Source organism: Artemia franciscana, chromosome 16 (genome assembly GCF_032884065.1).
Source record: "Artemia franciscana chromosome 16, ASM3288406v1, whole genome shotgun sequence".
NCBI classification, from domain to species: Eukaryota; Metazoa; Arthropoda; class Branchiopoda; order Anostraca; family Artemiidae; genus Artemia; species Artemia franciscana.
In genome coordinates this window covers 21,704,790-21,728,883 of record NC_088878.1, presented here as the reverse complement: position 1 = coordinate 21,728,883, position 24,094 = coordinate 21,704,790, and the positions used below count along the sequence as shown (strand labels likewise).

Genomic DNA, 24,094 nt, shown 5'->3' with positions numbered 1-24,094 from the left:
ATTCTCATGTTGTACAAATATATGTTGTGTTTGATCACAAATTAGTATTTGTGTAGCGTATATATTGTACTGATCCTTTAATTGTTTTTGATTTTAGATTTTACTTCTTACCTCTTTTAGTCGGTTGTGCATTAAATTATTTTTGGTGTTTAACACTGAAGACGTCTAATTTTGTACAAGCGAAATATCTGCCGTGAGTGCCATCTTTTCTTTTATTTTCTTTCTCGAGATTTTTCTCTCTTTTTCTTGTGGTGATTTCCACTTCCATGAAAATTAAACACCATTTACGGAAATATGTAATTATAGTATTTTGATTTTAAATCCCCTTAATGTAAATCTGATCTTTGGTTTAGTATCCGCGATTTATGTACGTATTACAAACTGTGTTGTAAGATGGAAGCCATTTTTGGATCATCTAGACTTCTGGTTTTGGTTTAGGATGGTCATGCTGCAATCATTAATCTCACATTTTTAATTACTCATTAGTGTCTTAAAAAAGACTACCATGTTAAAATTAGCTTCAAAATTACTAACCTTAAATACTAACTTTGTTGAAATCAAACATCATTTTTGAATTACCTATTTAACGTGTTTAATTTCATGCTTTTTGTAAATTGGATTCAAGTTTGAGGCCTTGTAGGATTGGTACCAAGAGCCTGTAATTATATAGATTGATATCACCCTCGATCCTTATTTAAAAACATATATAAAATGTCAATCTTTCCGCTAAATTATGTCTATGAAGCCTTTGTTTTAAATGAGGTATATGCATAACTAGTACCCTTGTTTCTGTGCTGAACAGATTGTTCTTACCTCGGCTTCAAAATCGTTAACTTGAGGTGCTTTTTTAAGTTCATCTGGCTTGAGCAATGGAATAAAAGACATTTCAACGGCAGTTTTAAATAGGCCTATTTTGGGCTTAAAAAGTTACTAGAATTCTCTCTTTTAGATTGACAAAAAAGCCATTGAAGACACAATGCTCTTTACCAAGTCAAAACTATTACGTTGCCTATGATTAAAAATCTATATTTTGTGTCTACGAAAGATTTTCTGAAAGCCATACTGATCCTGATCAAAAGTAATTGCATTGCTGCTAAAGCAGTGTCTTGATAATTAACAATTGCTTTCTAAATCAAATTTCATTTACTCTTGGAATCTCTGTTCTAGTGATATATTATTGTGAATCGATTTTTTTAGGATTGTATATGTAAGGAAGACTTTTTGAAAGCAATGCATACAGTTGGGCCCTCATTGAGAAAGTCAGACAATCTTGGCATAGTAGATCACATAAAAACTCTGTGGAATGAGGTTGGTGGACTTGAAAGAGCAAAGCTTGCTATTAAAAAAGCCGTAGAATGGCCATTAAAGTACCCCGAAGCATTTGCAAGATTTGGGATACCAAAGCCAAAAGGTGATATGACATTATGTTGAACTTTCCCTGTAGAAAAAATAAGAAACTAAAGAGTTCATATTTTGCCATTTTGTATTCTACTAGCCAAAGAAGTTTTTTCCCTTCCCAAAAAAACTTTGCCCCCCCCATTCGCCTAACATAATGTCCGAAGCCTCTTGACCCCTCCACTAAAAAAACAAAACATTTATCCCATGAGACAAACTAGGAAGAGCTGCTTAAACCAAGCATAAAATTCGTCATTACTTTAATTAAATCCAGTTACTGCATAATGAAAATTAATTACTTGGCTTCAGGTACCCGTCGTAGAACGTCATAAAACTATTTTAGGACTGAAGATCAGTAATTGGCTGGGAATTACCGACATAGGTAGTATATTAGTATAGTAAGATAAAAATTTAATCTCGAACCCTATGTAATATATCAAGGGCCTAGACTCAGGGCTTTTCAAATTTGTTTTAATTTAGTCCAAACAAGTACTTGTACTTAAAGTAAGAGACACAAGAACTATTTGATAGAAATATAAAAAATAAAAATAATTTTAAGGGATAATCAATGTAAATTACAGTTAAATATCTTTATTTATGAGTATGCAAATATTGGTGCCAATTGGAAGGGGAAGTGATAGTCTTAAAATATATTGTGAAATTGTGAGGAAATGGAATAAATTCGATTTATGGTCTCTAAAATTCTGCCAACCTTTGGGCTTAGATTTTTTTGCTCCCCCTCCCCACATTTTGAAAATACCATTTTTTGTATTTTCATTGAAAGATCGGAAAAAAACAGTAAAGTTGCCGCCCCTCCCCCCTCGGGTTTTGAATAATAAACGTCCTCCCCCAGAATTTTCGTGAATTAACGCCACTGTATGCAAACGCTTACCGTATATAAGTTGCAACCATTGGTGATGGTCTTAAAATATATTATGAAACTGTGAAAAAATGGAATAAATTGGATATACCATCTCTGAAATTCTGCTGACTTTAGTGCTTAAATTTTTTTTGCCCCCTCCCCCAAATTTGGAAAGACACCCTTTTTTAGAATTCTCATAGAAAAATTGGAAAAAAAACATCAGAATTGCCAACCCCCTGGGTTTTGAAAAATTCACTTTACCTCCCCCCCCGCCTAACATTTTGGTGAATTGGCGCCACTGTATGCAAACGCTCACGTTGTTGAAATTGCAACTATTGATGATAATGTTAAAATACGTATTGTAATTTTGGGGAGATCCAACGAACTTTATTACTGTTTCTTAAATTCTGTCGGCCTTTGTGCTGCCAGTTTTATTAGGCCGATAATAGTTAAATTATTTAATGAGTAATGTACCAGAGATTTTTGTCTGATGTAATGGTCAGGCTTGTAGAGCTATTTCTCCTTAAAGCAACATTGTGAGAGAAAACGATAAATTATGTAAAGCGGAAAGGATTATGCGACGTCCCTGTGTGAACTTCGGCTGGTTTGTGATTGAAAGCGAAATTCTCTGAGGTTCTTCTGAAAAACTTCTGGTAAAGAGACTTTCTAGAACTGTTATTAAAGAAAGAATGAAAATTTTACAGTTTTATCTGTACATTAACAGGAAAGTTTTTATTTATTTCAGAATTAAATTTAGTATTTTTCAGCTCTGAATCAAAAAACAAAGAATGACGTATTTGCCTGAATGACAGGATTTTTTTTCGGTGGCCGTTGTGTTATACGGCTGCCAAAACGAAATTTGGTTCCTGTCAGAACTTAGTATAATTTTAAAATTGCAGATATTATGTCCTTATATACGTTATACGTCCTTACTATATACGTCACCAGCTGTCTTTCCGATATGTCGTTCCGATAGTAGTTGAATTTCGCCTCTTGAGCATGATTTAAAGTTGTCTGATAAAAAATCGGGTTTTCGAATTGTTGATCTTTCGGCTGGCTTCAGTTTTGATTAAAGTTGAAATATGTGCTTTCTGCATTTGGAGAAATTGTGGTTAAAAATAGCAAAAGCTTTTTTTGAGATTATTGGTAAAACTTGAAGAATCTTTAGTTGTTCACGACACAATCTGAGAGAAATCATTGATTTTAATTGTCTTTCAACGCTTTTAATATCTGAATATTAAAAAAATTCTGAATAAACAAATATTTACTGGGACAAAATTTCACCATGATCATGAATTTCTTTCAACTTATAGAAATTGTTTCTAACCTATCCAGCCTTACTCTCAAAGAAAATTAAGACGTGTACACATTTTACTTGTACATCTGTTTTACAAGTAAAATGTGTCATTAACTATTCAAAAGGAAATGGTATGCATACTTCTTTAAATTTCTTAATTACTTTTCTTTTCTTGATAATTTTGATCCTTGATAATTTTTAAGTAAAGCTAACAATATTCAGCAGAGCGTAGTTTATTTGTTAATATGTAATAACAGGACTTACATTTGGTAATCAATCCGTTTAATGCCCATACCATACGACTGGCCAAATTAAACATATTTGCACTATTACAATTTATATAGATATAAGCAGGAACCGGATTCTTCCCCTTAGCAACTAATTGTTTTGTTAGCCATTAAATAATTGTAATTAATTTACAATTGTAATTAAATATTGTATTAAATAATTATATAATTGCGTAAATCTATAGTTCATATTCTTTTTCGGATAAGAGGACACAGATTTGGTAACCAATTCTATTTGAACCACAACTACAATGTAACTGACCAGATTAAGTCTGTTTTCTCAATTACTTAGCCTATGAAGATATAGTTTTGAACTGGTTTCTCCCCCCGTCAGGAACTAGGTTTATTTATATTCATCTATGAAAATTAATTTGTTGTGATATTACACCTGCGTCAATCTGTCATTGGTTTTCTCTCTTGGATTGATATGCAAAGATGAGTTTTTTTTGGAAAAACTTTATGAATTTTTACTTTTAAAGTTCACGGTAGAGGCAGAATTCAGATGGCTGTGTCTAGGTTGTTTTAACGCTTGGTCTATTCGAACATGAGTCTTAGAGCCCATCCACTTAACATAGCACGCTCAACTCCTTTACCCCTTTTCTCCTTTACCCCTTCTCTTCTTATCCTCTTCGCTTCTTGAGTTGCTTATAAGTTTCACTTTTTCTTCAATGTTCTTATACAAAACTTGCTGTCAGTATCCGTGTTGTTTAGCCTTGTATTATATATATATATATTATAGGCTTTTATTAGTATGTCTAAAAGAATTTTCCTTTATAAACAATTGGTTGTTGATAGCAGTCAAAACCACAGGACGTATTTTGAATTTAAACTCTTCTGTAACATAAACGATTATGATGGTTGATAGTATGCCCTCTCTTATGGCGATACATATTTGGTTCCTGGGTGGGGAGGGTAATAGGAAAACAAAGGCTTATCCTCTTTTTTTATTCTGTTTGTGGCATTGATTTCTATTTTCCTAATATAACAAGCTATGATCCAACTAGTTTCCTGTGGGAGGTGCTATTCTACATCCCGGAAACAGGTTTTAGTTTTACCGCCGATAAACCAGTTTAAAAAGAGTTTAAGCCAAAGCCTAATTATTAGACAAAATAAATGTTCAAAATTTTACATTTTTAGCCCTTGCTTTGTAAAATCCCAAGTTTAAATTTCTTAATTACCTTTTTTGTGTTAGTGGTACTGGTCAATTTCTGCTTTCATTTTGTTTTATGAATGCTTTTTTGTGTGCTATTTTGTTCCTTGTGTGTTGTATGTGTTTTGTTTTTGTGTCTTTTGTTTTGTGGTTTGTTTTCTGTTTTTTTTTTGCTATTACGTCTTGTTTCTGTGCTCTTCCTAATTTTAATGTCTACTTTTAGGTATTCTGTTATACGGTCCTCCTGGATGTGGCAAATCTCTACTTGTCCGCGCTGCTGCCACTGAGTGTAACGCTGCATTTTTATCAGTCAAAGCTTCAGAAATATTTTCATGCTTTGTTGGTGACTCAGAAAAGCTGATTGCAAGCCTATTTTCCAAAGCTAGGCTTATGGCCCCATGTATTCTATTTTTAGATGAACTAGGTAAACCTGAGATATATCAGAGGAGCTATCTAGTCAGGAGAGGGTTTTAATTTCTTTCAAATTTTTAAGATTTAAAGTTTTCCTTCATCAAATATTCATCACTTTCCTTATCCTTTTATATAATTTATATAAGGGACAACTCTCTGTAATTTGTTTAGTTGCTAATTTGTATTTATGGGTGTGTCTCTCTTTATAAATTTTTGTTGTTGTATTTTTGTTTTAACCGTGGCCATAAAAGCTGTTGTTGTTAATAAATATAATTAAATAGCATATAATAGGATTGATTAGAAATAAATTCCTGCATATAAACATGTTTTGAAAGGTCAATTTTTAGGAGCTAATTGAAAAAAAATGGTATGAATTTAGAAACAAGATAGTAATAGTTTAGAGAATAAACTATTTTTAGAATAAATAAGTATAAAAATTGGATAGTTAAATAATATGTCTAAGCGAATTGAATAAAGTTTCTGTTAAAAAACTCATTATATTTTTTCTTATTTTTCTTTTTGTTTTAGAGTGTCAGTGTACTCCATGACTTTCACTTTGTGAGCTTTGAAGAAGGTTCACTAAAGTAAATACCAACGCACCTCATCTAAAAAAAAAAGAAAAAACATTTTGGCTATTTAATAGCCAACTGAGTAATTTCCAATAAATCAATTCTACTAGCTCCATGCAAAAATGTCCATAAAATAAATCCTTGATGCTTAAACAAGCCCCGAGGATACAAAATCTGAACGTTTTCTCATTTAAAATCAGTAATGTATCTCCTGTATCAATTCATTCTGTTGTTTAATTATAAAGTCATAAGCCAACTTCACAGCCAACTTTTATTTGTAGGTTAAAATTATAATAAAAAAGTCTTGGCTGAAAAAAGTGTGGCTTGTTATATTTTATAACGGCTATTAATGTGAAAACAAGATGTCTATTTTAAGAAAAAAAAAATCCAAAAAAATGTGTTGCGAAATTTGTAAGTAACGACCTTAATTGGCAAATCTGTAACATAGTCTCTCAGATTAATGTCAGATTAAAAAATACATTCTGACATTTTGCTGTGGTTTCTAGTGTTGCTAACGTAAAACTGCTAAAAAGTCTATCGACGTTATTTCTAAATAGAAAAAACCATTCCTCTATCGAATTAAGGGACAGGTGAGGCTACTGACAAACACAATCTTGGTTGGGTCCCTAAATGTAGAGCGTCTATTTACCTTGTCAGAATTCTTGACCAGATCCTAGAGTGACTTGAAAAGCAAGGATGTTTTGTTGACGTAGCAGCCTTTGACTTCGGCAAAGCTTTTAATCTCCTATCATATCTATTGGCCTGCCTAATCCTGAAACGAACGGATACAAAAGGCCAAATATTGGCAATTGTGCTTGCTTTTCTGCCTGAAAGGCAACAAAAAGAAAACACTCATGTCCTTGTTTACATCATTGCATAATTGTATGTAATAGTATTTTTTTGTGAGTACAACATACAATTAGTTACCCACTGAACTACGATTTGTGGGCGAATAAACCTTTCTCTCTTTCTCAGTGACCAGTAACCAAATAAAAGGGCGTCGATAATCTCTTAAACTATATTCGCCTGCTATAATATAAAGAAAAAATGATCAAAAATAGGGTTTTATAAGGCCAAACGAATATTTTGGGAGGACAACCGCCTCTCTTCTTCATCGCGGAAAAAAAAAATTCAACTGAAAAAACAACAAAAAAAAGACTTCGACTGTTGTTTGGTTTTTCTTTGTCTCCATATTTATTTTGGCATTTTCCTTGAAATTTGATTTTGTTCGCGCTGAAGAAGAGAAGCAATCGTTCTCCCGAAATATTCGTTTTGTTTTTCTGTATTATCGTTTGGGTTTGAAAAAAAAAATGATCGTTTTTCCTTTATATAAAAGTGCATTGGTGTCGTCGATTTTGAATATTTAACGGGACCGTAGATAGTTTGTTAAAATGTTGAAGGGGGGGGGGGGAATCAAAAATCGTAATAATCATACATTTATAACACTCTGTATAAAAAGGTCAAGTTGAGTAATACAAGGAATAGAAATGAATTTTACTTTAAATTCAACATGTTATAAGACGCCAAAATATCAGTTGACGAAACTTAGGAACAACCCTTGTGTTTGTGTACCACCTAGGTAAAATCCATAAATAAATCCGATAACAAAAACATTAAACTTGTATATTTAGCATATCTTGAATATTGAACAATTTCGCACACCTGATAAAAACAAAATTGAACGATCGAAAGACGGTGAATAAAGTCTGTCCAAAGGCTCAGTGGAACGTCGATCACGGTCTTAGACGATCAGTGCATTTGAAGATGGTCCATGATCCACCTGGACGGTGAATTTGGACAGTAAGAAACGCTGCTCTTAACAATACTGCTTAACAACAAACAACGCAATGTTGATGCTAAGTGATTTAGCTGCATTAAGTACAACCTTCTACACCGGATTAACTTATTTTTCAAACTAGTTTAATGTAAATATAGCATAATCCACTCTTAGTTTCGTATTAACATTAGTAAGCTTGAGTTTAGGAAGGTAGTTAAGGAATCAATTGACTATTTTGGGTATAAATAAGATAATATGTTAAAAAGTATTTGAATACCTGAGATGGAGACTCCAATAGACAAGAAATGAGCTAAATTTTTCGCGGATGGCATAATAAGATATATTCTGGCGCTAGAGCCATATCGGTCATGGTTTATAAGTGATTCGTTCCTGTTTAATTGACTTCTTTTTCAACTGTTAAGGATTTTATTTGCATTAAACAAGCAAATACATCAATCACCAGAAGCGAACTTGCTTAGGTTAAACACCCTTTGAAAAAAAATCTCTAATATTTACTTTCCAAAAAAAATACAAAAAAAAACCACAAGGATTCAACCAGAATTCTCATCAGCCTTCCATAACATCAGTGTTTAACATATTCCTTTTTATAATAGATTCTATTGTTGGGAGTCGAGAAAGTGCGGGTAGGATACAAAGCACTCAACAAGGTATCATATCGACGCTTCTTCAAGAGGTTGATGGAATAACAGCAACAAGTGCATCCATATGCAACAAGGAATTGGAAGGGATATCAGACAGTGATAATGACAACAAGGTACTTGTTTTTTGTGAACTTTTGATCGTCTAATAAGATTCTTCTATTGAAAACAAAGGGAAATTATTATGCTGAAAAACAATAAGTGTTTCGTGATGTAATACTTTTTTTATATATAACCCTGGATACAAGGGAATTCTAATGCAAAAAATTTGCTATTGGTGGGATTCGAAGCCATGACCTCTAGGCTGATTGCATATTTCTGCACTATGACGAATTTTTTTTTAGAGGACCTAACATCCAGACCAAGAGAATCTTTATTGACTCTTTAAAGTATATATATATATATATATATATATATATATATATATATATATATATATATATATATATATATATATATATATATATATATATATTTATATATATATATATATATATATAAATATATATATATAAATATATATATATCTTTTTCTAAAGTCTGGATTGGCTCTGACTCTCTGGATGACAAACCCACACCAGTTTACTCGTCAACTTTACCACCAGTTAACTTTATATACACAGTACACGGCTTATGGGAGTTCGAGAACTGACACCCCAGTGATAAATAAAAAAAAAGTTTTGCTCGCTTATTTCAAATTAAAAAAAATGTGCATCATTTGGGTAGTTAAGATCTTGTATTAAAAGCGTTTAGACTTCTTCTTCCCCAAAAAGGATAAGTGAAAATAGTTTTAAGACTATATTGGCCTGACATAATGAGAATTTTTTTCTTTCTTTTTTTCTTCCAACAAGCTGTTTAAGTTGCTTTATTTGCTTATTTTAAAAGTTGTTTTAAAACACTTTGAAAACGCTGCTATATCATCGTTTCATTTGCTTTTATTTTCATTCCTTAGTTTTTCTGCCTATTTTATACCTATATTTAATCAAAAAGCACATGTTTCATATTCCTGTAACAAAAGTTTGGGAGGGATGTGATAGGGACGGTCAGTTACCCCTGTATCCTCTTCCTAACAACGCCAATGACTGTAAGCAATAAAAATATAAGCTTGCTTTGATCTACTTTATATTTCTTATGTTAGATAAAAAAACTTTACTGAACAATATTTTACTGTGCAAGTACTGAGTAACTAATACTTCAAGCAACCATAAATCACCCTAAATATAAGCGGGACTTGCTCTGTTTCTTTTGCTAAAATTTGAACTTGAGTTTACTGAAAAGTTCTTTGAATGAAATCAGTTAGTCGGTAATTACAAGGGTTTTGTTTCCCCTATCACCTTTTCACACTTTCGGTTTAAGATAAGGGATGATAGGTTACAAAAATAATTTTTCGGTAATTCACTTGTGGTCAAAGGGCGTCCTTGAAGGGAGCGGAAAAAGGTAATAAAATAGATTGAAATGGAATAAAGACTTCTTCAGAGAAAGTACGGCGTGAGGCTCTGAATAGAGGGGGTGGAGGAGTTTGCCGAGCTCTGTTGGCGTAGGATAGTTTATTTTTCTATAAATTTACTTCTACAGTTTTCGTTTTGGCAAGCAAACCGATTGGTTGTTTTTTTGATTCGTGCAGAATTTATTAGTTTCTTATAAAAACATTCCCCACTTAAAATCAGGGAGCCTCCCGCCCCCTCGACCTCTCATATTTCTGCGAGAGGACGGTATAGGCTCAAAAGTTTTGTATTTAGGTCATATTTTGAAATCAATACGTGATGAAACTAAACCAAAAATATTATTGTCAAAATATTTAGGTTTAGTTTTTAATATTAATTAAAATCTCATCCTAATCTAGGACGATTACGATGGCTTCTGCATTTTTACCTTTCCACTTTCAACGGTGAGTTGTCAGCTCATCTTAGAAAAAATAAGGAATTTAAACTGCTTTATATTTTATTATGGAGTTAAAAGTGATGAATATTCAAATTTTATTTACTTTATAATCTGACTGAAATTAGATATATTGTTGATTGTTCCTTCCCATTTTTTTTCCTTTTTTTTTTTTTTGCAAACTAGAGTTGCTATCCTTGTTGTATTTGATTTTTTATCTAGCCTTAGGAACTGTGTGGAAGGGATAGCTCTGCAGTGGGGACTAAAAAATACCACAATAAAGTTTTTGATACGTTTTGATTAATTGCTCTTTTCATTACCTTTGGTTTGTTATCAATTTAGGCCTGTTTTGGTTAAGATTGTCCTTTGAGAGGAAGATTTTGGTTTTTCCAAAAAGGACACTAGAACTAGAAAATGTCTTTCGAATTAGAGACCTTTCAGTTTTCCATCACCATTAGCTATATATATATATATATATATATATATATATATATATATATATATATATATATATATATATATATATGTATATATATATATATATATATATATATATATATATATATATATATATATATATATATATATATATATATATATATATATATATATATATATATATATATATATATATATATATATATATATATATGTATATTAAGTAACTAAAACTCGAAAATGTATCGGGTGGTTGTTTGTTCAAGTGGCTTTGAGCCATCCCTGTAATCCTCTAATTATTCAACGACCCGTTTTGGTAGTTTCGGTTCCTGGCTGTTGTGATTTGGGGCCTATTGTCGTCTGAAGCCGCAGAATGTTCCTTTTAATTTGAAGTCAGCTTTTGGGCAGACAAGCCAAGTTTTGTGTTTTCTTTGGTACCTTTTCCATCTAGGAAGAGAGTGGCAGTGGAGGGCTTTTTTTATGATAGGCAGTTGGCTTGACGTCTCAAGTTGGTGACCTTGGATGTTTCTGTATTAGTGTAATCAGTGATTCTTGATTGTCGCCCATTGCGTTGGGAGCAGGATCGACAAAGAATGAGATTGGCCATTCTGTCAATTAATGTGAAAAAAGGACACACATTTCGATATGCTTCGTATTTCAATCAATTTTCAGTAAACTGGGATCGCTTAAAAGCTAAGAGCAGGGGGCTGAGATGAGAGACAGTCCCCTTTCGTTGAGAGTAATTCTGGCCAGATAAAAAAAAAAATGCAATTTCTATTCGGTTTACCTTTTCACGTAAACAAAAACCCATGCATAAGACGGGCTATCCTCTTTTTAGAGGGCTTACCCTTAGCTTTTAACGCTAGACTGTCGTTTTTGCTTTGCTATAAACTGGAGATTGTCGCACTTTTATTTAGGATTTTAATGTTGGGAATAATTCAGGAATTTCTTTTTGTTTTTACCATATCCAGTAAATAAAGGATTTTGGTTTTTCACTTAGTTGAGATGGGCTACTCTTGTTTTTGAGAGCCATCTTTTGACTTTAAAAATAAATTGACATTTTGCTTGCCTGCAACAGGCTATGTTTTACTTGTAAAGGTTGTTAGTAGTATATAAGAGAATAACATTGCTGCGGTTAAGGTAGGAAATGAGTTTAGTAGCAGGTTTTGTATTGCACCAAGGTTTAAACAGGGTGACGATTTATCCCCATTTATATAGATCTATTTTATAAATTATTTCTTAAGGAACACAATAAAGGCTATGGAAGAGCACGGAATCAACCATGGAAGTAAGACTCTCCTAGATTATTCTGATGATTTGTGTCTCCAACAAAGGAGCCTACCAACAAAGGCTATGGAAGAGCACGGAATCAACTGCGGAAGTAAGACTCTCCTAGACTTCGATTATTCTGAAGATTTGTGTCTCCAGCGAAGGAGCCTAACAACAAACGCTATGGAAGAGCACGGAATGAACTGTGGAAGTAAGACTCTTCTAGAATTTGATTATTCTGATGATTTGTGTCTCCAACAAAGGAGCCTACCAACAAAGGCTATGGAAGAGCACGGAATCAACTGTGGAAGTAAGACTTCTGGAATTTGATTATTCTGATGATTTGAGTCTCCAACAAAGTGGCCTACCAACAAAGGCTATGGAAGAGCACGGAATCAACTGCGGGTGTAAGACTCTTCTAGACTTTGATTATTTTGATGATTTGTGTCTCCAACTAAGGAGCCTAACAACAAACGCTATGGAAGAGCACGGAATCAACTGTGGAAGTAAGACTTCTAGAATTTGATTATTCTGATGATTTGTGTCTCCAACAAAGTGGCCTACCAACAAAGGCTATGGAAGAGCACGGAATTACCTGGGGAAGGAAGACTCTTCTAGAACTTGATTACTCTGATGATTTGTGTCTCCAACAAAGTGGCCTAACAACAAAGGCTATGGAAGAGCACGGAATCAACTGTGGAAGTAAGACTCTGCTAGACTTTGACCATTCTGATGGTCTATGTCTCCTAAATGAAAATGTTGGCAAAATGATTGATTTTTCGGAGGTTTTGAGAGTCCTGGGAATGTTAAAAAGACGTAAGTCGCTTAGACTGGGAATAGGTGAAGGCGAAGAGATGATGTCAGGCAACGAGAAGATTGATCAAGAGGATAGCTTCACTTACTTAGATAGTATTATTAGTAAAGATGGTGGATGGAGCGAAGGTGTTAAAAGGAGAATAGCCGAGGCCCAGGGTGTTATTTCACAGATGAAAAACCTTTGCAGGAGTTGGAAGGTAAGTCTGCGAACCTAGATTAGAATATTGGAAGTTGTAGTGATGACAGTGGTCAACCAACGTGGGCGCTCCGAAGAGGAGGATTTGTTAAATGTTTCTAGAGGAAAACACGTCTAAGGTAACCGTTTGACTAACCATATTTCAGACTGTAAGGTATACGAAAAATGTGGCTCTATTCTGCTTTCTATGGCTATAATGAAAGAAAGATTGAGATGACCAGGACAAGTTCCTCCCGTGAAGGATGGCAGATTTTCAAGGATCATTCTTTTCGGCCAACCATCTAGGACCAAAAGAAAGCAAGTCGTCCGCGAATGGTATGGAAGAAGTCGTAAGGAAGGACGATGGAAATGGGAAATTCTTGGGAGTGTGTAAAGAGGGAGGTTTGAATAGATTGGGATGGAAGAGGAGTGTGCGTAGCTGTGTTGGCCTCAGGCGGCTTGGTGCTGCGCTGAGTTATTACCAGTAGTAGTATATCTGGCACCAAGTTGAGCTAGTAGAGTAGAGTGGTCCTTGAAAACTATAATGAATCACCCTGTAAAGACTATTGAAAAGTAGTGTTTGGAACTCATATGTCTCCTTGGCTAAGTAGATGATAAGGTTCAGTTCCCTATGGTAGTATTACATCTAGCACGATGGCTAAGATCCCAACAGATTTGTTCAAAAAGAAATTAAGAGTTTTGCCTGTATATTTTAATGTGACATCTATTTTCTTCGCGTCCAAAAAACTGTTTATGAAACGTAACGGTGTATACAGCAAATAGAGTTGAACTTTAAGATAATTACATATTCCAAATTTAATTCCAAATAAGCTCAAATGTGACTATTGAAATCTTAGCTTTTCAGCAGGAGAAACAAAAATTATGTTTTGTTATCATTTCAGACGAAAATACAGCTAAATATTGTTCCCAGTGAAGGAGTGATTCTTATCGGAGCAACCAACCAGCCTGACAAAATAGATTCAGCCCTTTTACGCCCGGGTCGTTTAGATACCCATGTCTATGTCCCGCCTCCAGACTTTCCAGCACGAATCGATATTCTTAAAATAGCAACAAAAGTCATGCCTTTACACAACGTTGATATCGAAAAAATTGCAGATCTAACTGACGGATATTCTGGTGCTGATCTAAAGCTTCTGTGCAAAGAGGTGAGTTTTTTTTTTGCAGAATAATAATCAATCGGAACAAGGTTTCTTTTCAATGGGGGATAGACGGAAATCGTTGATCTGAATAATAACTATATTATAGATGCTATCTCGCTGTATACATTGGCGGTTCAAGTAGTAATAAGCGTTGGGATTAGACAGAAACGAGGCATACATACAACTATAAACTGCAACTCATCAGAATCATCGTTCGAATTATCACTTTTCACAATGGTGGGCGAGTTTATCAATGCCTTTTTCGTTAATTTTACTGAATGAAACTTCAAATACTTACTTTCAGTGTAGAGGGGTGGTGGTATTTGCACTTTTTTTTGTCGTAGGTTCCCAACAAGTCAGTATGCAGTCAGAAACCGAAAGCACCACCCTTTTGTCTAAAAAAAAAATTTCTCACTATGTTCTCAAAATCTATTTGGTTATCTTGAGAACTTCCAGCTTCATTGAAATGGTTTTAACCAACTTCGTTGAGTTTATCTTAATTTCTGTATAAAAATAAGGAACTGTAGGACAGTCCACACTACTACTTTTGAAAATGTGCTGTGTGGGGTACGTTCATACGTAAAAATCCCCCAAATATTCCACGTCCAAGCCAGAATAAAATGATTGAAATCTCAAATGGCTTATGAAGAGGGTATCAATAAGTTGGTATATAGTTTTGCTTGGTGTCTCAGTTTAAGTGGGGAATATGTGAGTTGTGATTCCAGAGCTTCTGCTCCATTACATATAATAGGCGATTGTTTCTTCACCTGGTCTATTTTTATCCCCAAAAAACTTCCTTAACATGTACTGCCTCTACTACTATTACTAACAACTCATTTAAACACCCAGCCGTCTGAGGCCAATATAGCTGTACGCGCTCTACCTTCATCCAGATTGTCCATAGCTTCACTATTTGATTTTAGTGTGAATTTCAAATTTCTTTAAAAAAAATTTCTAATCACATCTTCTTGCCTCATTCGAAGACGTCCTGCCATTTGTTCGACTCCTGAGGGATGGTCAAAGAGCCTGATTTTTGGAAAATTATCATCCTTCACCGTAAAACGTGACCTAGCCATTTTAACTGTTCGTCCGCTATAGCCCTAGAAAGTGGGATCAAACCACATTTTTTATACAGCTTATTATTTGATATACGGTTCGTCAAATGCTTGCGTCCCTGAACATCCATCGTAAGCAAAGCCCGTAGCCAATTGGGTCCAAATCCTAAGACAATGCTCGCATTACACTTGTGCAAACAGAAAGCTTCATGACGGCAGTATTAACTTATTCCAAAGAAGTATGTCTTACGATCTAATTTACACTTATATCTCGATAGAATTTATCTATTTTGGATTAGGGAAGACTTTATATACGCTTTCGAATATAAAACTTATGTGTCCTTGAGCAATATTGGAAAAAATGAAAAGTTTCAATAAAAGAAATACTGTAATTAGTTGTAAGCATGGGTGAGAATGCAAGACTTGTTTCTTATGAAGGAGACATGTCATGATCTGTGTGTTCACAACCTGGACAGAAAAGCTAAATATTTATCATGAACTTAAGAGCTAAACTTTGTTCAGTGGTGTTTTACCTTCTAAATATGACCTTTTAGGATTCGTATACTACTAAACGATCCTGCTTTACGATTCAAATTTTAAAAAGTCGTAAAATAATAGCCAAACTATGCGTGAAACTATCGTAGATGATAATAGAATGAGTCAGCCACGAAGTGTCTCTGATTTGGTGCGTCCGGAAAAATGGTAAAATTATTTTTGAATTCTCAATTTTTTATGGTGGATGTGACTAGGCCAAGTAGGAAATGTGTGTTTGCATTTTTTATTGTGCTAACTTGGCACACAAAAGTTTTCCAAGCGTCATACTTTGTAACGCTTTTATCTGGCCTGGTTCTCTGCGTTAACCAATGCTAGGCGGCTGTTTGTCATTTTTCTTTTTAGTGCGTTTTTTCTCCTTTTCTGTTCTTTTATCGTTTTCTCCGCATTCCCAGCCGATTGCTTGATGATCTTGAGAGAACTCGTTGTTAAGGTATAAGATGCGTTGCCGGTAATACAATAAATCGGAGTTTTGAAGGTCTTTTAAACTCCAAAATCGTCGAGAGACTGATTCAGTTAAGCGGCCTTTGTCTCAATTTGTTCAGTATTGATTTACTTATGCAGTGGAAGTAGGCTACCATTCCAGACTGTTATCTGTGTTCTTTCGGTGAGATTTTTTCTGAGGATGGTCAGTGGAAGTTTGAACGTTTTCTCTGGCAGAAGCAGCATCAAATTGCGAATGGGTGAAGGGAGAGGAATGATTTTAACCACCCTTGCCAAATGTACCAAAAACATGCCAAAGCTGTTTTAGGTCTATATTTTTTATATGGCGTGATAAGGACACTTGGATGCACTTTAAGAATAAAATCCTGTGTGCAGGTTTTTCAATGTTGTTTTTTATTTTAACACATTAATTGTTTGAAATGCGTTGCCATTTTTTTTCTTTTCCGTTCATTTATCCTTTTTCCTGCATTAATTCCGATTGCTTGATGATCTTGAAAGAACTCGTTGTTAAGGTATATGGTGTGTTGCCGGTAGTACAATAAATCAAAGAAATGCGTTACTCTTAAATAGCAAAAAGTGCTTTTAGTTTTGTTCCTTTTTTCAGCTCAAAAAGTTTCAAATCTTGGCTTTCGCTACTTCCTTTTTTTATGCAATCGAAGGTGATGTTCAGTCATTTGATATTCTATTTCTCGAAGTTCAAAAGTGAATTATCTGATATTGGTGTTTAACTCGTTTTCATTGTATAATACTAGAAGAAAAATAATATCTGATTCAAAAAATTCTGCAATATAGATATCGAGATTTCGAAACTTTTGGCATATCATTTATCTAAAGTGGAATAACTGAATACACCGAAAAATCGAAATTTGAATTTAGAATTTCATTAGCTGGTCAATTATTTTAGAAAATACGTATTTACACTGTTTTGCCTCTGGTTAAATCTTTTGAGTAGCCGAACTGAAGACACTACTCTTTAAAAATTGGCTATGTCCGTAAACTCCAGAGAGAAACCGTTATTTTTTTATGTAGAATACACTAAAGGTATAAAACTAGCGAAGCCTTGCTAGGTCGATTGGTAAAGGATATGGTTGATATGACTATTAACCATGGTTACCTAGGGTTTAAATGTTTGCCCTAAGCTAGACGTTTCTTTCGTCGGCAAAAGGTTCAAATATTGAGAAGATATTCGCTTTTGTGTAGAACTTGCTTTTCGAAGTAAAAATTCGATATTGTTCGTTTTAACACGAGAAGATGGATAAAAATCTAATGTTTTTTTTTTCTTTTTACGCATATCGTATGACAGGCATTGCTGCTAGCAATCTATTAAATATTTTATATTACTAACGCCGTATCTAGGAGGGAGTTGGTAGGGGTCTTGAACTCACACCCCCCCCCTGAAGTGTTTCTCTGACTCCTAAAAAAGTAACAAAAATGCATATAAACACATTTTTATGCGTTTTTAAAGTTTTTTGGTTAGCCCGCTCCCCTATGAAGAACACCCCTCTCCCGGATAAAATCCTGTACCCCCCCTCTCGACCGAACAAAACGCTCTGCATATTGCAGCATATATAATTGACCAGAAATCACTGACCCATTCTAATATATAAATAGACACCAATTATGTCCAATCTAATATCTTGTCCCATTCTGAAAATGTTTTTCTACCTGATTTTTGTGAAAGATAAAATGGAACCTTAAATAGGCGGATCAAATCAATATCAGTTTAAGATTTGAGTCAATTTTAATTGGATACTTCTTAACCATTTGTTTACATATAGGCCTAAATCAAGATATTTTACGCTGATTGTTATCATTTATAAGGAACTTGTTTTTGGGTGTTAGCTTTTTCCAGAAATTGAAAATAATTCTTTACAAAAACATATTCAAAACACAAATATTTGTTATTGACATTGAAGACATTCTCTTTTTTTGTAATATACTAAAAATCCCGGATATTGATGACAAAACGTCCAGATATTAATGAACTAGTCTCCAATCGGTACTGACGAAAATGTATCGGCCATGAATGAATAAAAGCGTTTCAGAATTGGAAGAACTACATAATGCAAGACCGATTTCGGTACTATAGCGCTACCATTGCACTCCGCCACCTGTCACTAGTTTTTCTGTTTTTTTTTCGCCACGATTAATTCAATTTACAGGTACACAGGTTAAAACGAGAAAGATGCATTAGGAGAATGGATGAAAAATAATATATTATGAGCTATATATTTGAACATTACGGGGGGTTGGGGGTAAAGTATGGCTGACAGCATGCAAAATGTGTTAGCTATGATTATTCTGCATATTATGAAGTATGAATGATTGATCTAACTTCACTTCTTCTGTGTGGTCGCTATAACACGCAAGCACCCTGATTTCTATAAGAACAGTTACCTGACGTTTCTTGACTGCTGCGACCATATACTATGAAAATTTGGGATGCTCAATCTGAAGTAAATAACAATAAGCCTAAATAAATAACTTATTTTATATGCGAATATTCTTGTAGCTTTTTACTGTTGTAGAACTTATTGACTCTCTGTCTCTTTAGCCAGTAGGGAAAGAAATTTATATTTTCAAATCTGTAGCCCTCCCCCCCCCAAAAAAAAATAATTCTGATTTTGTTTGAAATGAAGATTTGTCTTTTTGTTTATTTCCAATAAATGAATGATGATTTGCTGGGGGAAGGGGCCCCAAGCCAAGAATTAATTTCTAGGTCATATTTTTCAAAGTTTGCAAGGAACATGTCCACAAACGGTTGAGGGGTTTGTGCTTTAAGAAACCTCCATAAAATGTCGTGATTTCTTATGGCTTTCCCTTTATTTACCATATAAGTAACCTTTGCTTTTATTTTGTTTTTTCAGAGTTGTTTCCACTCCCAGATGTGTCGATGTCCCCACCGCTATTTTCCCTGTACCTGGGTTTGGTCTCTTCACAAAAATATCGTTCAAGAATTTCAAGGTTGTCTAATAAAATTGCCCCTTAAAAAAAGAAAAAGTAGACGCGGATCGCGATCAGAAAAATTTGAAATTTCAAATTTTATTGTGTACCCGCTTAAAACCTCCACTCTGGGGTTCTCAGATACGTTGAATTCCTTACCTGGTGTTCTCAGATCGAATCCCTTTGTCAAGGTGTTTCCTCCTTATCCTGAAATCATGCACATTATCATATAGTAATATTTTTTTTTTATAGATGACTTCAAACTTTATGCGAATTCTTTCGGTCCAAATACTTTTCGTTTTCTTTGGAATTAAATATAAAAACAAACAAGTTTTTTTCAACCTAAAGTAAGGAGCAACATTAAACATTAAAACGAACAAAAGTTACTCCGTATATGAGGGATACAGCCCCCTCCTCAGTCTCTCGCTCTTCACTCTAAAGTATTTTTAGAAAAAAAGGTTCTTATTCTAGAATAAGCCGTATTCTAGAATAAGTAGAATTATTCTAGAATTAGTTAGAAACTATATGGCCCTTATGTTTCAGGAGTCGTTCTTAAAGAATTGAGACACAAAGTTGAACTTTAGCGTAAAGAGCGAGGTATTGCCCCCTCACATACGGAATAATTTCTGTTCGTTTTAAGTTTTAATGTTGCTTCTTACTTTCAGCTGAAAAGACTTCCAAATAATGCGGGGAAATCCGCCTCCCCTATCTATGAAAAATTGCCTTCGGCGAAAAATTTCTCCATGGGAAGTCCCTCCTGCTTAAAATCATCCCCTCGGACAATTCCATCCTCGCTAAAAATGTTCTTGGAATAATTAATTGTTCATAGCCCATTTTCATTTGAAAATACTTTTTTTTTTATTTAATTTCTGATCGCTTTCCAAACCAAGCCGGAAATTTTCCCTCCATGTAAAAATTTCCTGGAATATCTCCCCTCCCAGTGAAAAATTTCTCCCGTGCACAATTTTCCCATTGAAAATTCCTCGATGGAAAATTTATCCCGTGGAAAATGCCCCCTCCCCAAGGTAAAATTGCCCAGACTATTCCAACCCCGCAGAAAATTTCCTTTGGAAAATACACCCGTAACATCTTCACATTCCGAAGAGAAAATACAACAAATAAAAAGAATTTCGTATAGGAATTCTGGCAAATTCCCCTGGAAAATTCATCCCCCGGAAAATTATCCCCCGTGGAAATCTCCCCCCTCCTATTGTCTGTGTACTTCCCAATAACAAATACTGTATGTATACAATGGGCGAATTTCATAACTTACAGCCCTTTCCCCAGGGGCTGTGGGGGGTCATGTTATCCCCAGGGGCTTTCAACTATGCTGAACAAATTGGCTACTTCAAAATTTTGATCGGATGAATTCGAGAAAAAAGGGACGCGGAAGGGAGGGTAGTTGCCCTCCAAAGGTTTTGGCCTCTTAAACAGGGACTAGAACTTAAAACTTTCGTTCGAATAAGCCCTCTCCCGATCTTCAAGGACCATTACGATCACGCTTGAAAAAAATAGCACACATTCGTGATCTTTCTTCTGGGAAGAAAATACAAAATTCCACGTTTCTACAGTTGGGAGCTTGAAACCTCTACAGTGGAATTCTCTGAAATGCTGAATCAGATGGTGGGATTTTTGTTAAGATTCCTTAGTTTTTTGGGGGTGCTTTCCCCTCCCTTTTCGAAAATCAGGCAAACTCTCTGAGGCTCTTAGCTTTTGTTGGTTAAAATTAAATTTAATAAATTTTGTTCATATGGAATAAAAAGCTAATTCTTCTGATGTATGTATTGTCTTCAAAATTCCGTTTTTCAGAGTTTCGGTTGCTATTGGGCTGAGTCACTCTTTACTTGTTGGATCCAAGCAAATTCAGCCCCCTTTTTCGACAAGTCTAGTCGACATTGTCGGTAATGTGTCAACCCAAAAATTTCGATTATCCCTTATTTCTATGACTGTCTACCTTTGTTCTGTCCTAGGATGGGTGGATGGATAATGCATCAACAGTTTTTGAAAACCTATAATTTTTGCATAAAAGTAGAGTCAAATTAAGCTTAAAGCGGACAGAAATTATTGCAAATATAATGAGGGGGCATACCCCTACTTCAGCCCACTACTATTTAAGATTGATATTTTAACTTAAAGCTTTACTGAGAACTTAATAAAATGCAATGTTGCTGGTTGCTAAATGTAAGTGTCCTACTTAAATATTATCTTTCAAAACTTTTGAACTAACAATTTACTGTTAAAAACGTTTTACTAAAACAGAACCTACATATTACAGCAAATACACCTAATTTAACCATTTCATTCTTGAATAGTCTTAAAAAAAAGTATACCTGTGGAAATTTGTATCGTTTTCAAAACAATTAATTGTTAATCTGTATTTATTTAAAGAAGCTTTGTTTATTAAGAAACATATCAAATATATTTGTGTTTATTAAAAAAAGCTAAAAGAAGTTCTATGAAAACTGACTTGAAAACCTCACTGAAAAGCTAGATTTATGGAAGCTGTTGGTAGTTGCAGGTAGAACTGAATTCAGTTCAGACTTTATGAATGACCAGAGGTTTTTCTTACTATATATAGGGTATCTTTCCCACAGTTTTGGACCCTGAAAGAATAAAATCCTCTCGTGGATTAGAATTGATTCATCAAATTAAGTTTGATCCGAGGCAAACAATGACATTATGCCTCGGGCTAGCAGGAATCTCCGACTTCAAATCGTCTATGTTACGCCTTAAGGTAGTATCTAATATTGTTAAAATAATTGCCAAAAAATCGCTTGCTGAGCTGTAAGTAAGACGACACTAGGCCCTTAAGGTCCAAACTGGTGGTGCTGATCTCCGTTTCATGGCCCTTCAGCCAGGAAGTGCAATGGGGGGCTGGGTGCAATTGCTGAGCTGTATACAAAGGGAGGGTCAGCAGCGGAATATAGGTACAATGACACTTCAATCCTTTTGCTCTTCATTATCCTGCTTATCCTTTCTTTGAGAACGATTACCAAATGCTTTTTGACAGTCCAGAGGTGTGAAAATGTGAACTTAGGCGAGGCAATGACGAAATACGCATGTACAATAAATAGCTAAAATACAATAGTCCCAAAGTTGTGTGGTACAAAGATCGAGCTCACGTTTGACTAGTGAGCTCACGAGCTCGTACAGGCCATTGGGCAATCAAGGGCTTTACGAAAACATTAAGCAGTTATCTATGCCAATTATTTAATAAAAAAAAGAAAATCTATACATGGGTTATATATTTTTTTATCAAGAAACATGAAAAAGAGCTCGATTTCGTTGATCATTGCTGTTAATTTATAGATACCTTTTTCCTACTTGAGGAATGCAATTTTTTTCTTATATCTCTTTTTTATTATTCGGTTGCTCTTTTTTTCTTGTGTGTTCCCTTGTCTTTCTTAGCTATCAATGTGAAAGTTTGATAAAACAATGCTACTTTTGTTTTTGGCACCTTTTCTGTATTCAGCACTTAAATATTTCTTTGCAAGAATCAAACCTCTATCAGGTTCTATCAAAGTAAAAGTTCGTGCAACGGACATCGGAGCGTTGTTAAATGTATATTTTACCGATATTTCTATTTCTTTTAGGCTGGCCTCATAGCGCTATCCGAAGATTTCAATTGTGAGCAGATTGATATGAAGCATTTTGAGAAAGCCACCGAGAACGTTAGGTCTTCAATAAGTGTTAGCGATATTCAATATTATGAGTCATATTCTAATAGATAGCGTTTTTCTTACAATTGCCTCGAAAAGGCCCAAATTTTACTTTAAGTAACTTACTTACACTTAGGTCCTCCCACGCCTAGAGGCACAAAATGTAGCAACAGTAGAGCTCCAGTTATGCCGACCTCGTGTCAGGGACCAGAGCCTATTCAGGGTAGTTCTAAGACTTGTTGCCTCTTTCTCGAGGGATCGACCTAGTATTTGCACTGTCTTCCCTTGCTTCGAAGATCGGTGGCGTCTAACACCCTATATTGCGTTGGGGGGGCATCCTTTATTCATGGGGACCATGTGCCCCCAGTATCTCCATTACCTTGTTTTGATCTCGTTGGTTACCAGTGGCAGTTCAGTATCTGTCCTTATCGGAGCATTTGTCACTCTATTTGCCCAATGGATTGCAAGGATTCTACGTAGGCAATTGCTTTCGAAGCTAAGTAATCCTTTAGCTTCTGGAAGCAATTTATGGATTTCCAAATATTACTCAGCTGAGAAAATACTTCACCTGCATACACTATACGTAGCGTTTAGGTAAGGACCTGATAGTAAAGTTGTATTTTTCTTAAAGTTCAGATGTTCAGAAAACGTTCCAAAAGTAGAACTGGGAATCCAGATACAACATTTTGTGGCCGGGGAGTGCCCGGGCCACAAAGTTTTGTTTTACCTTTCGTCGCATTTTGAAAAGGCCATCCAGAACTTCAAATTTCCAACAAGTGTTAGGAACATTCAGCATTTTCATTCATATTCTAAGGGATAGCTTTTTTGGAAACCTGTTTCGTCAAAGCCTAGAAATTTAGTTTAAATGAGTTGTCTTTTTTCCATAGATCAGCATTTTCAGAAATGTTCCGAAAACTCATAGAAAGTGTACTGTTGCACATTCCAAACTAAAGTAGAAACTTGTAAGGCGAGTTGCAATTGAAACTAATTCACTGAAACACAGATATGGAGGGAGAGGGGGGAGAAGGAAGTGATGCGCGATTTTTACGGGCTGAAATCTCCCCTCTTTTAAACAGCCAATTATGGATGTTTTTTATTCATTCTTGCCCCCCCCCCCTAAGACCACAACCACTTTTATTTAGCTTTAACATGAAGAATGCACCATCCGTCACAATTTTGTATATCCTGATCACAGATTATTCGTAATAATAATATCGCAGACTCCTTTAAATTTTCTTCTAGAAAAAATGTTTCTTCTGTCTAGCGTTTCAGCGCACACTGCTCTTTTAGCCCAGTTA

General features: G+C 34.8%; 1 protein-coding gene across 2 annotated transcripts in view; it reads left to right on the top strand.

Annotated features, from left to right (window-relative positions):
* LOC136037220 (ATPase family gene 2 protein homolog B-like) overlaps nucleotides 1-22,882 on the top strand; it is a 38,223-nt gene extending 15,341 nt beyond the window's left edge. For both annotated transcript variants that reach the window (XM_065719821.1, XM_065719820.1), the window contains 5 exons: nucleotides 1,198-1,411; nucleotides 5,215-5,415; nucleotides 8,363-8,523; nucleotides 13,886-14,149; nucleotides 22,731-22,882. In XM_065719821.1, coding sequence (XP_065575893.1) covers nucleotides 1,198-1,411; nucleotides 5,215-5,415; nucleotides 8,363-8,523; nucleotides 13,886-14,149; nucleotides 22,731-22,868 — 978 coding nt within the window. In that variant the 3' untranslated portion in view covers nucleotides 22,869-22,882. The remainder of the gene's footprint in view (nucleotides 1-1,197; nucleotides 1,412-5,214; nucleotides 5,416-8,362; nucleotides 8,524-13,885; nucleotides 14,150-22,730) is intronic.
* The last annotated feature ends 1,212 nt before the right edge of the window (nucleotides 22,883-24,094 follow it).